At 45.3% G+C, this 13,447-nt stretch overlaps 1 protein-coding gene across 6 annotated transcripts; it reads left to right on the forward strand.

The window, feature by feature from the left end:
* The first annotated feature begins 7,468 nt into the window (after window positions 1-7,468).
* Window positions 7,469-12,335, forward strand: Srsf5 (serine and arginine rich splicing factor 5). Of its 6 annotated transcripts, none has more exons than XM_036206385.1 (8): window positions 7,469-7,745; window positions 8,453-8,597; window positions 9,131-9,201; window positions 9,322-9,420; window positions 9,612-9,681; window positions 10,891-10,964; window positions 11,315-11,425; window positions 11,539-12,335. In XM_036206385.1, the coding sequence occupies exons 2-8, from the start codon at window positions 8,472-8,474 to the stop codon at window positions 11,798-11,800; spliced, it is 813 nt and encodes a 270-aa protein (XP_036062278.1). In that variant the 5' UTR covers window positions 7,469-7,745; window positions 8,453-8,471; the 3' UTR covers window positions 11,801-12,335. The 6 variants fall into 6 exon arrangements, with proteins under 6 accessions (XP_036062278.1, XP_036062281.1, XP_036062280.1 ...); XM_036206388.1 differs by having other exon boundaries at window positions 11,542-12,335; XM_036206387.1 differs by having other exon boundaries at window positions 7,469-7,617.
* Window positions 12,336-13,447: the final 1,112 nt, after the last annotated feature.

A 13,447-nucleotide genomic window follows, 5' to 3' on the forward strand; every position in this document is an offset into this window, starting at 1 on the left:
ATCTTTGAACCAAGGTGTGCCAGGTCAGCCTGGGATACACAACACCCTGTCCCTCATCATCAGTCAATCAACTGGTGTTGATTCTCGGCAAAAATTGACACCAAACACTATGCATGGCTCTGCAAAGAATTTTTAAGTTTTGTCCACAATTTCTGAGTTAGTGGGAATTGCTGCTTTCTCTCCCTACTTAATAAGGTGTTTTCTTTTTTTGTGTGTTTTTGTTTGTTCGTTTTCAAGACAGGGTTTCTCCGTGTAAGCCCTGGCTGTCCTGGAACCCGCTTTGTAGACCAGGTTGGTCTCAAATTCACAGACATCTGCCTGCCTCTGCCCCTTCAGGGATTAAAGGCGTGCTAAACTAGGAAGATACTTTCAGCTCCCTGATGTTAAACTCTGTTCTCCCGGACCCATGCCTGTCTATGTCCCTCTCAATGCAGATTCTGCGTTTTTCTCCTTCAGGTTCAGCCCTTCTCTTTCACACTGCTTATCTTAATTCTTGCCACCATCCAGACGTCTCTGGCCTTGGTGATAAGGACACTGAAAATTTGTCAGTGCTGGTTTCTGTTTGGATCCCTGGTGCCACTCAATGCACAGTGACCAGAGCCTAAGAAGGGAAGTCAGGAATAGGGATAGTTGAGGAGAAAGATTGTTTTCCATTTTCAAACATGTTAGAACACTTCTGTGGGAGACAGGGGGTAGGAGACAGTTTGTAATGTCTTTAACATGGTCCTTCTGCACAATGGCTTAAGATGGCAGCTGTCTGTGTCTGGAGGGCTAGTGAGGAAGTACATAGGCACCCTGAATAGAGTTTTTTTCGGTGTTAAAGTAGTTCCCTATGATTGTCCTAATCAGGCCTGAGTGAGGAGACAAGACAGAGCCAGACGACGAAGTTTAGACAGATCACAGTTGGGCACAACAGTTCTTTAAGCCCTTTCTAGCAAATAGAGCTCCTCATCAGACCATTTAAATCAAAATTCCTGCCAGTAGGGATTCAGGCAGCAGGATGGTATAAACACAGCACAGGTGACGCCATCTGAGAACTGCAGGTGGTTTGGTTATCCACGTGACCATTATAGAGTACTTAGGTTAGGCCCAGATGACGGTAACCCCCAAAAGACCACCACTGAGACCAAATACCATATGTAAAAGCAAAGAGCCTTTATTGAAGTTCAAGCTTGGACTCTCCATGTGTCTGATGCGATAAGATCAGAGAGTGCCGAGCCCAGGCAGGATGGGGTTTTTATCATAGTAGAGGTTGGAGGTGAGGGGATTTTCAGGGTTCAGGACCCTGATTGGCTAGGGGAATCTTGGGAAAAGGGAAAGGGTGTATGCTTGGGCTAAAGGACACCTGGTGATAGCTTACAAGGGTTGGAATGTCTGGAATGTGAGGTATTTCCCCTTAGATGCCGGCCCTGGCTGGGTGGGGTCAACTTATGGCTTTTCCTGGGGACTGGGTGGTATCTGCCAATAAGCCCGATCATGGCAGCTGTGTGGTCAAGCTGTTCTTGGCCCCCCACACTTACACAAGCCTAGACAGAAGAACAGGTGTGTGAGCTGCTGCAGTGTGACATGGTTGGCCGTTACACAGGGGGGCCAGTTATTTTTTGCCCACTTGACACAAACTAGAGTCATTTGGCAAGAGGGAGCCTCCATTGAGGTGATGTCTCCATCTGATCAGGTGGTAGGCAGGTCTGTGGGGGTATTGTGTTTATTAATGGTTGATATGGGAGGGCCAAGCCCACTGTAGGCAGTGGCACCCCTGGGCAGGTGCTTCTGGGCTGTCTAAGAAAGGAGACTGAGCAAGGCCTGGAGATGAGCCAGCAAGCATCATTCCTGCATGGTCTCTGCTTCAGTTCCTGCCCCGACTTCCTTTCCTGATGGACTGTCAACTATAGGCTAAAATAAAGCCTTTCCTTCCCAAGTGTTTGGTTAGTATTTTATTACACTAATAGAAAGCAAACTAAGACACACAGTAAAATATCTTCAACAAAGTAAGTCGAGGTACACTCTAGACCCACAGTACTAAACACCTAGTCATTTATTTCCATGATCAAGTACTGTATACCGTACAGTACTGTGTGTACTCTATGCCTGCCGGCAGGGCTGGCTTGTTTATACCAGCATCGCCACAAACATGTGAGGAATGCATTGTGCAGAGACGCAGTCCCGGCTAGTACACCTCACTAGGCAATAGGAATTTTCAGCTTTGTTGTGTGATGTTTCTTGGGTCAAGAAATAGAAACATCTATTTACCTAAGTGAAAGGGCTCCAGTGGACCGAAAGGAGCCCACTTAGCTCCAGCTTGGTGAGCCAATGAGCTTGTTGGGGTTACTTAAGGGAGTATGCATGATTCAAAGGCAGCTGCAACCAGAAAGCCTCCTCTCTAGTAATTATTTACTACTTACACAACCTTAGAGAGGGGCCTCATCCTGAGAGTCCCCTTGCAGGAGATCAAGAGCAGCTCTTATCCTAGACAGCAATGTCCAACCCAGAGAAAACAGCTTGATCATAACCAGAGAGGGCGACTCTCAAATACTGTGGTCTACAGTGGACAGAAATGAAATGTCTGTATTGTATGACTCTAGTGCCTTGGGTATTTTAAATATTATGTAGGTATTTTTAATTTAAAAAAAAATCAGTATTTAACAAGAGAAAGATAGGCCTGTAGGGGTGAATCTGAGTCAAAAACAGAACATTTTTCTCTTCCCTCCCTCCCTCCCTCCTCCCCTCCCTCCGTCCCTCCCTGCCTCTCTCTCCTTCCTTTTCTTTTCTTTTTTTTTTTTTTTCAGATGGTCTCACTATGTAGTTCTGGCTGACCCTGAACTCACTATGTAGAGCAGGCTGGCCTTGAACTCACAAATACTTGACACCTCCATCTCAGAAGTGCTAGGACTAGAAGGGTGTGCTACCATGTCCAGCCAGTTTCTTTTCTTTTCTTTTTTTTTGTTTTTTGTTTTTTGTTTTTCCGAGACAGGGTTTCTCTGTAGCTTTGGAGGCTGTCCTGGAACTCACTTTGTAGACCAGGCTGACTTTGAACTCACAGAGATCCACCTGCCTCTGCCTCCCAAGTGCTGGGATTAAAGGTGTGCACCACTGCCTGGCTAGTTTCATTTTTGACACAGGGTCTCATTCATTTTGTTAGCCCAGGCTGAATTCTAATGCTTGGGAATCATCTTGCTTCCGTCCTCTGAGGTGTGGGGATTATAGGCAAAACCCTGAATGTTTTAAAATCCCAAAAGCATTATTTCAGGATAGTTATTCTTTTGAGACGTCATTTGGGCTCAGTGGCTAAGAACATGTACTGTTCTTCCAGAAGACCTAAGTTTGATTCCCTGGTTCTCACTATGTAGCCTTGACTGGCCTGGAACTTTCTATGTAGACTAGGCTGTCTTCAAACTCAGAGACCTGACTGCCTCCAGAGTGCTGGGATTAAAGGCATGTGACACCACACCCATCTTGTCTTTTTTTTTTCCTACCGCTGGGACTTTTTAGAATCTGGTGAAATTTAGGAAACTGTCAAAACAAAAACAAAAACAAAAACAAACAAAAACAAACAAACAAACAAAAAAGCCAGAAATTAAACAGACTATCTGGTCAGATTGAAGAGTTTCCTCAGGAATGTAATAATGCGAGGTCAAGTGGAAAAACAGCAAACACTTGCCTGCACATGACCATGAATATATTGAAACAGAAATAATGGAAATGGATACAATTCTACAAAAACATTGTGATACTAAAATTATGTGCAGAAGGATGGCACATATCTTGAAAACAGAACTGTGCTTATAGAAGAAAAATCAAATGCTTAGTAGTGTTACTCTTTTAAAAGTTAGCAGTAGAGATTTAAAATATTACATCTATTTTTTTTTTCTTTTCAGATGTATTAACAGTGTATGCATCACGGGGCAATGGTGGCACATGCCTTTAATCCCAGCACTTGGGAGGCAGAGACAGACAGAGACAGTCAGCCTCGTCTACAGAGTGAATTCTGGGACAGCTAGGGCTATGCAGAGAAACCCTGTCTCTTTCTTTTTCTTTCTTTAATTTTTATTTTCCAGAGCTGAGGACTGAACCCAGGGCCTTGCGCTTGCTAGGCAAGCCCTCTACCACTGAGCTAAATCCCCAACCCTGAAACCCTGTCTCAAACAAGCAAACAAACAAACAAATCCTGAAAAATCGATGAAATTTAAGTCAGTATCCACAAGTTAAATTTGTTTCTAACACAAGGGCTTCTGTTCATTTATTTACTGTTTAGGACTGCTGTCACTGTTCAATGGTATGCCAAAGTAATTGCAGCAGAGGTCATGTGGCCCACAAACCTGAAACTGTTTACTGTTTGGCCCTCTCCAGAAAATCATTTGACAAAGCCCTAAACATTAGACTCTTTAAGCTGCTCCATGAATGCTCTACCCAACTTGTCTTTGCAGAGTTGATTCCATCTTTACTTTTCAGAGATATTTACTTCAATTATAAAAAGAAAAATATTCAGGAGGGGAAATTATTGGAAAAAGAAAGTACTCCTAATCTTGTCTTACCCCAGTTGGCCCTCACCAAACTAACCTCTGGTTATATTTTGCTGTATTTTCCTGGGTGCTTACTGTTTTTCCCGGTACACATTGTTTTGTTTTGGGAGACAGGATTTCTTATCTTTTTGTTGCCCTTGTGTGGAGGACTGAATCCCAGGGCCTCTTACATGCTAGGCAAGTACTCTACTTCTGAATTACACCCCAGCACAAGAAGGCTTTTTTGGTTGTTTTTTGTTTTTCCCTCAGATAGAGTTTCTCTGTGTAGCCCCAGATGTCCTAAGACTTTATAGACTACCCTGGACTCAAGAGATCTGCCTGACACTGCCTCCCTAATGCTGGGATCAAAGATGTGCCCCACCATGTCCAGGGACTGGGGTTGTAATTTAAGGGTAGAACTGTTGTTTAGTGTGTGTGAGACCCTGAGTTTGAGTCTGCACCACTCAGAAATAATGTGGTTTTAACATATCAACACATTTCGTCTTTCTCCTCTCCCTTGGTGCTGCCGTTGGCTGGAACTCATTATGTAGTCACAGAGAACCTCCTGCCTGTCTCCCAAGCGCTGGGATTGAAAGCATGCTTATTCACCATGCCTAGCTACAGTAAGCTTTCTAATCAACTCCCTACAGCTTCAAGAAGTGTGACCCCATTTCTGGGAAGAGGGGGTGGCTAGCAGATCTGTGATGTGTGGATAATAAACTTCCTCTTAATTTGTGATCTCTGCATCTTTTTTCCTCTAGTAAAGATATGTTATTTGCTTGGACGTCTTTGGAAAAGATGCCCAGGCACCTATAGAATGACTTGGGGGAGAAAAATGTTCATACAAACACGGGTCTATACCAGGTGGTGGTGGCACACTTTATTTTTTTGTTTTGTTTTGTTTTGTTTTGTTTTGTTTTTCAAGACATGGTTTCTCTGTGTAGCTTTGGCACCTTTCCTGGATCTCCCTCTGTAGACCAGGCTGGCCTTAAACTCACAGAGATCCTCCTGCCTCTGTCTCCCGAGTGCTGGGATTAAAGGCGTGTGCCACCAATGCCCAGAGTGAGTTCCAGGACAGACTCCAAAACTACACAGAGAAACTCTTGTCTTGGGAGTAAAAAACAAAAACAAATTTTAAAAAAATGCAGGTTATAAATAGTTGTCCCCTCCCCCAGGCATTTCTGGAATGATACATAGTGTTCTCCAGCATGTGTTGTACATGCACTTGTATGCCTTTTTGCTTGTGTGTGGGGCAGAGGTGAAGCTCATGTATCTTTCTCAATCACTCTCCATCTTACATGGGCAAGGTCTTTCACTTGATCTCAGAACTCGTTGATTCTGCTAGTCCAGCTAGCCAGCTGAAATTTTTTCCAGCAAGCCGAGTCCAAGAGAGGCACTATGGCTTCACTCACTATAGCCGAGTCCAAGAGAGGCACTATGGCCTCACTCACTATAGCCGAGTCCAAGAGAGGCACTATGGCCTCACTCACTATAGCCGAGTCCAAGAGAGGCACTATGGCTTCACTCACTATAGCCGAGTCCAAGAGAGGCACTATGGCTTCACTCACTATAGCCGAGTCCAAGAGAGGCACTATGGCCTCACTCACTATAGCCGAGTCCAAGAGAGGCACTATGGCCTCACTCACTATAGCCGAGTCCAAGAGAGGCCTAATGGCCTCACTCACTATAGCGAGTCCCAAGAGGAGGCTATGGCCTCACTTACTATATGCCGAGTCCAAGAGAGGCACTATGGGCTTTCACTCACTATAAGCGAGTCCAAGAGAGGCACTAATGGCTTCACTCACTATAGCCGAGTAAGAGAGGCAGCTATGGCCTCACTCACTATAGCCGAGTCCAAGAGAGGCACTATGGCTTCACTCACTATAGGAGCGTTTCTTATCCCTCATTCTCAATTTCACTGTTTCATCACGTAAAGATCCCTCCATTAACAGAAGACCATTCAGCTCCTTAGACTTTGCCAAACAAAAGCCCCAGCACTCAAAGAGGAATTCTTTTGAGCCTCAAGGAACACTCTCGCCTTGAAGCACTTTGCTAAGAACAATTTGCAGGCCTGGTAGGTCAGACCTCTAATTCTAGCACACTGAAGGCGGGGACGGGTGGACTTCAGTTGCGTTCACGGTTAGCCAGGGCTGCTTAATGAGACAGTGTGTAAATGACTTTTGTTGTTTTTGTTGTTCGAGGCAGGGTTTCTCTGTGTAGCTTTTGGAGCCTGTCCTGGATCTCGCTCTGTAGACCAGGCTGGCTTCGAACTTACAGAGATCCACCTGCCTCTGCCTCCCGAGTGCTGGGATTAAAGGCGTGCGCCACGACCGCCCGGCGTAAATGAATTTTTTTTTTTTTTTGGCCGGAGCTGAGGACCGAACCCAGGGCCTTGCGCTTGTTAAGCAAGCCACTGAGCTAAATCCCCAAACCCCGTAAATGAATTTTTTAAAAGTGCATAAAGTTAAAAAAAAACAAACGGGTGTTTCTGTAAAGCCTGGGTTTCTTTTAACCTGGTAACCTTCGAGGTAGCTAAGAAAAGCTTTGGATACATCTTTTTTCTTTTTTTTTTTTTTTGGTTTTTTTGAGACGGGGTTTCTCTGTGTAGCTTTGCGCCTTTCCCGGAACTCACTCGGTAGCCCAGGCTGGCCTCGAACTCAGAGATTGCCTCCCAAGTGCTGGGATTCAAGGCGTGCGCCACCACCGCCGCCACCGCCCGGCATGGATACATCTTTTTGTATCCAAAGTCGTGTCACAGTGTATTTTGAGGTGCCCAGCAAACGCTGCCGACCCTCGCACGCCCTTCCACCCACAGACCACCCGCCGCAGCCGCCTGGGGGGAGGGGGTGTCACCGAAAGGAAACCCCGCCCCACTGGGACTTCCGGCTCTGCGGAAACTTCCGTTCTTGGCTCCAACCGGGCGGCACCCGAGCTTCTGGGACCGCCCTGGAAGTGACGTCGGCACGTCCCTTCCATTTTGTGCAACGCCCGAGCTGCTAAGTGCGTCAGTTGTGGAGAGACGTAGACGAGTTGAGGTCGGGTCTGTAGGGAGGCAGACAGCTCCGTCGCAGACTACGGACCTCTCCGGGTCTCAGCCGCCAAAGACCGTGTCCGGTAGGTGAGTGGCTCGCTTTGAGGGCAAGGCTTCTCGGATCGAGGCTTCTTCATGGCCGCTCGGGTCGCGAGTGCCAGGCCGGGGCTTCGCTCTTTGCGGAGGACGGCGTCTAGAGAGCGCAGTTGATTGAGGTGGGCGCTGGGGCACGTCTCCCCTTGGGTGTTGCTTGAGGGGGACACAAGGCGGAAGGGCGGGCGTGGGGGGGAGGTGACGGCGGCGTGTGTAGGGGGAAGCCGCGCGCTTCTCCCCGCCTCCCTTAGGTGCTCTTGGCCGGCCTTGTGCGCCGGGAGCCGGCCTTGCCCGGGGCCGCCAGGGCTTCCCTTCTGGCCGGCAGGCACGGCGCTCCGGGGGCCTGGGGACGTGAGTTAGGCTGGCTCGCTCCTCCCCCGCCGCGGACTCGGCCGCCGCCATTTTGTGCAGCGAACGCGCCCGTGGCCGACTGCGCAAGCTCGGCGGTGGCGTCGCGAGATTCCGGCTTGTGACGCTCGGGGAGGCCGCGACGCGTGCGCGGCCGGCTCCTATTGGACAAGGCCCGGCGGAGGGCGGGGCCGGCTTCGCCCGCAGTTCTCGGCGTTCCCTAACTGCGGCAGATGGGAGGGGGCCGGGCAGCCGGGAACGGAGCGCGCCTGCGCAGTCGGGAAAGGCGGCCACCGGGCGCTGCGGTCGGCAGTGGCGTGGAACCTGGGAAGAGGGTCGTTTGAGGAGTTGAGTTTGGAGTGTGAGGGGCCCGGTACGACGGCTGTAGTAGTTGGGAACCGTTGTCGGGCTCTTGTTAAGTAAGTGTCCCCCTGTGCCGGTCACTGATGCTGTCTCGGTTGATTGACTTGTCTTTTAACAGGAAGCACTAGCCGGGCATCATGAGTGGCTGTCGAGTGTTCATCGGGAGACTAAACCCAGCAGCGAGGGAGAAAGACGTGGAACGATTCTTCAAGGGTTATGGACGGATCAGAGATATTGATCTGAAAAGAGGTTTTGGGTTTGTGGTGAGTATTTTCGAGCTGAGTGACTTCTCGGTCAAGGAGTGGGTTGAGGATAGCCAGGGCTACACAGAGAAAGCCTGCCTCGGAAAAACAAAACAAAACACACACACAAAAAATAGGTAGAGCCTTGTGGTGGCGCACGCCTTTAATCCCAGCACTCGGGAGGCAGAGGCAGGTGGATCTCGGAGTGAGATCCAGGACAGGCTCCAAAACTACACAGAGAAACCCTGTCTCGAAAAACAAAAACAGGTAGAGCATTTGTGATGTGGGCGATGATTTTAAGCTGATTGAATTCATGTGTAAATCCCCCCCCCCCCAAAAAAAAACAAAAAACAACGCACCCTTGAGTGAGTGAGCTCTATTAAGAAAGGATTAAAAATAGTGACTGGTTGGAACCCATTTCCAGTCACCTCTTGGTTAGGTTTATGTGTATTTGAGATTAAGGTATATCTCATTCTAACTCTGTTCATGATTTTAATACTCTGTAGAATGCATGTCCAAAAGCTCTAAGTGCCTTACTGTAATGTCAATTTTAGGAATTTGAGGACCCAAGGGATGCAGATGATGCTGTTTATGAACTTGATGGAAAAGAACTTTGCAGTGAAAGGTAGGCATGATCAGTTTATAGTTAATTTATCCAGGGTAATGGAGCAAGCTGTCTGTGTAGTATTTAAGTGCTCTTGTATGTAGTATAAGCATGTAATAGGCATTTTACATGTCTTCATAGAGTTACAATTGAACATGCTCGTGCTCGGTCTAGAGGTGGGCGAGGAAGAGGACGATACTCCGACCGTTTTAGTAGTCGAAGACCACGAAATGATAGACGGTATGTGGTGGGCAAATGGCCTCTAGTGTTTTGGATAGGAACCATTAGCAGTATATCGTTCTGAGACATGTTCACATACTGAGAACCCAGAAACTTGATGGAAGTGCTTGAATCAGTGTTTGGCTGCTTAAACCGGGCAGTAAAATGTGTCATGGCACATAGCATCTGACACTGCTTATTTTCTTCCTCAGAAATGCTCCCCCTGTAAGAACAGAAAATCGACTTATAGTTGAGAATTTATCCTCAAGAGTCAGCTGGCAGGTTTGTTGAAATACAGTTTTGAGTTATTTTAATGTGGCATTTAAAATGTTAATGGGTAGTTAATGTTTTATTAATATATTAAAACTTTTATCTTAAATTAATGGATTTAATTGAACTATACTTTTAAACTTTAATTAATTGTAACTGGGGGATGTTTCAGATTTTAATATTAGTGATCAAATGTAATTGTTTTGAGGTTATTTTTTCAATGTTTTTAAAAATCAATTTTAACCAAATATTAAACCCTTTATTTGCCAGCCTATCTGTGTCGTTGGCCTTATGACGAGGAGTGCCTGTGGGTTATCCTAATCGTTGTCTTGGTCACTCTTGGTTGGGCCTGGTTGACTTTGCCAGTCAGCTCCTACAGTGATCAGTTGGCCACCTCTAGATCTGTGTTTGCCGGTCTAGACGTAATCGGTGCACTTACTTGAAGTGCCGGGTTGCAGCGATCCCAGAACGTTGATAACGTGATCTGATCCCTAAGTTGAGAGCTGTCTTCCTGTAACGCTTCCGAATAAGAGGTCCTGGTCGAAAGAGTTGAAAGATACGCAATTAGTTGGTCGTTGGAATCCTGATCGCAGTAAAGTGGTCCTTGGTAACTGCACAAGAGTAAAACATGTCTGCATCGCCAGTAGTCTGCTAATAGGGAGGGCTGTGCGATGAAAGGCTTCCATCGATTGGGTAGTATCCTTCAAGTGGGTGGCGAAGAGCCAGTCGGGCCTATGTCATGAAGGTTTCTCCGACCGCTTAATGGTTTGCTGCTTGACTAGCCTAGGGAAATGTTAATAAAGGTAAAGTAAATTTTTTTAATGACATATGGGGCACAAAATAACTGGTGTCTTGTAAATGTTTTTTTTTTATAAATATAAAACTAGTCTTTAAAACATGTACTGTTCCTTTTTTGTTTTTTTTTTTGTTGTTTGTTTTGTTTTTTTGTTTGTTTCCCCCTTTTGTACTGAGCTCAGTTAAACTAATACTAGAATGTTAAAAATTGGAATTTTCCTCTAGCATTTTGCTTAAAAGCAATATGCTATTTGCTTATTTCGTGCCCTGGCATAATTTTTGAACTCTGATAGAATACAAGTGTGGTATATGCCATGTTTGTACTTTATCTAACAACTTCTCTTTCAGTAGTCTTGTTTTATACCATGTGGTTGTTTGTCTGTCATTTTGCCCTTTCTCTCCTTAACATAATTGTCTTGTGTTAAGGATCTCAAAGATTTCATGAGACAAGCTGGGGAAGTAACCTTTGCGGATGCACATCGGCCTAAACTAAATGAAGGGTGAGTGTGCACTGGAGTTGAGCCCTTTACTTACTTTGGCAATTTCATTGTGGCATTGCTAGGATCCAAAATATGCATGTACGTGCTTGATTGTGGTAGTTTTTCTGGGACAGGTTTTATCACAAGGGATTGTTGATACTGCCATTTAGTGTAGGGTCTTGGCATACTGCTGCACGTTTGACAACACATGGGAAGACACCCCAGAAACAGTTGTCTGCCTCAGGAGTGTGTATATCAGCAATAATGGGTGAGCAGGGAATGGACTTAGTGATTGTCTTGATCTGTGTAGACAGTCTACAAGGCTATTGGATACATAGGCTTTAAAGGAATTTTTTTGTCTCCCATTTTAGGGTAGTTGAGTTTGCCTCTTACGGTGACTTAAAGAATGCTATTGAAAAGCTTTCTGGAAAGGAAATTAACGGGAGAAAAATCAAATTAATTGAAGGAAGCAAAAGGCACAGGTACTCTTTATTAATATTTCTTCTAAACCAAAAGTTTTACTTAACTGACTTTTAGAGCTTTGTCATACAGGTTGATTGTCTTTTCTTGTCTCTTTCCTCCCCGTTTTTCTTAGCAGGTCAAGAAGCAGGTCACGATCTCGGACCAGGAGTTCCTCTAGGTCCCGGAGCCGATCTCGTTCCCGTAGGAGCAAGTCTTACAGCCGCTCAAGGAGCAGGAGCCGGAGCCGGAGCAAGTCCCGTTCTGGTAGTAGATCTCCTGTGCCTGAGAAGAGCCAGAAACGTGGTTCTTCCAGTAGATCTAAGTCTCCAGCATCTGTGGATCGCCAGAGGTCCCGATCTCGGTCCAGGTCCAGATCAGTTGACAGTGGCAATTAAACTGTAAATAACTTGCCCTGGGGGCCTTTTTTTTTTAAAAAAACAAAACAAAACAAATTCCCAAACCATACTTGCTAAAAATTCTGGTAAGTATGTGCTTTTCTGTGGGGGTGGGTTTGGAAGGGGTTGGGCTGGATTTCTTTGTAGATGTGGACCACCAAGGGGATGTTGAAAACTAATTAATTGTATTAAATGTCTTTTGATAAGCCTTCTGCTCACACTTTTGTGACTGTCTGAAGTATATAGTTTGTGTATATTGACAGAGCTCTTTTATAACTAAAGCATTTAATTTTTTGTACTAGAAAAACTTTTGAACATTTTAGTTCATTGTTCAGATATGTTAACTTGATTAGTTTAATTACTCAATTAAACTAATAGCTTTGGACACTTTAAAAGAGCTCTAATTTGCTTGTATATAAAGGCTTAATAAGAGTTTTCCTTGTTAGGGTCAGGGTGTCTTCTCACCCATTAGCAGCTGTAGACAGACGTTAAAGCAGCTGTTTGTTATTGATAATAAAAGATATCAAGTATTATACAACTGCTTTTGGTCTTTTTCTCTCAAGAAGTCCTGTATGGTTTATTGTTCTATTCCATTTGGTGTATTGTAAGTTAAAACACTACACATGTAAAACCCTGAAGTAGTGTGGTATGGGCTTTATGAGCAAAATAAACTCGCTGTTTGAAGCTAGTAAAAAGGGGGCTAAGTTGAAAACTGACAATGAAGTTGAATGGCAGTTAACCTTATTTCTGTTCCTGCCATGCTTTCCTATTGCCACCTGACTGGTATTGCCATCAGGTAACTTACCCTAAGAGCAGAAAGGGCAGTGCTTTTGATAAACAGTAAGATCCAGAGCAGGTGTTGTCGTGGATTCTTGACAGGTAACACAGTTAGGATGGTCATAGTATAATTTCTCAGTGATTGGGCTTAAGGGATTTTCATGTGCTGGGCCTAGTTCTGAGAGACAAAACTATATATATACATGTATTAGATTTTTTTGAGACAGGTTTCTCTATGTCCCCCTGGCTGTCCTGGAACTTTTGTAGATCAGGCTAGCCTGTTTCCAATTACTGGAATTAGCCACCCATCCTCTAGCCCAGTTTGAATAGGTAAAGTCATTTAGGTCTATCCTTGTGAGAGTGGGTGAGAGCTGCCCTGTGAGTTAGTTGTCTTTTTTAGATTTATTTATTCATTTTACACACACACACCACTCATTATAGATGGTTGGTAAGTATTTGAGTGAATCCTCAAAACTGCATTACCACTTAAGAAATTTACACCGGGTGGGGTGGGGTGGGGAGTGCATGCCTTTAATCCCAGCATTCAGGAGGCAGAGCCAAGTGGATCTTTGTGAGTTCGAGGCCAGCCTGGGCTACAGAGTGAGTTCCAGGAAAGGCGCAAAGCTACACAGAAAAACCCTGTCTCAAAAAATAAAAATAAGAAATACAGGAAATTTAGGGGCTTTTCAAACAACAAGTTAAGGGGTCAGTTGTTAGGATCCAGCATTTGTAGTTCCAGTGATGCCTCAGGACTAGATGAGCATGCTCATTCCTGCCATATGGAATAGAAGTAGAAAAATGAGCTTGTTTGCTTCTGCAAATTGGGAGATTGGGAGTGAGGGCTGGCATTTGGGACTAAGTTTGGGAAAA

Source organism: Onychomys torridus, chromosome 14 (assembly GCF_903995425.1).
Source record: "Onychomys torridus chromosome 14, mOncTor1.1, whole genome shotgun sequence".
NCBI lineage: Eukaryota > Metazoa > Chordata > Mammalia > Rodentia > Cricetidae > Onychomys > Onychomys torridus.

Coding starts and splice junctions, on each gene's coding strand:
- Srsf5 (XM_036206385.1), top strand. CDS start 8,472: ATGAGTGGCTGTCGAGTGTTCATCGGGAGACTAAACCCAGCAGCGAGG. Junction 9,421..9,611: donor AGACCACGAAATGATAGACG/GTATGTGGTGGG, acceptor TTTCTTCCTCAG/AAATGCTCCCCCTGTAAGAA. Junction 11,426..11,538: donor GAAGGAAGCAAAAGGCACAG/GTACTCTTTATT, acceptor CGTTTTTCTTAG/CAGGTCAAGAAGCAGGTCAC.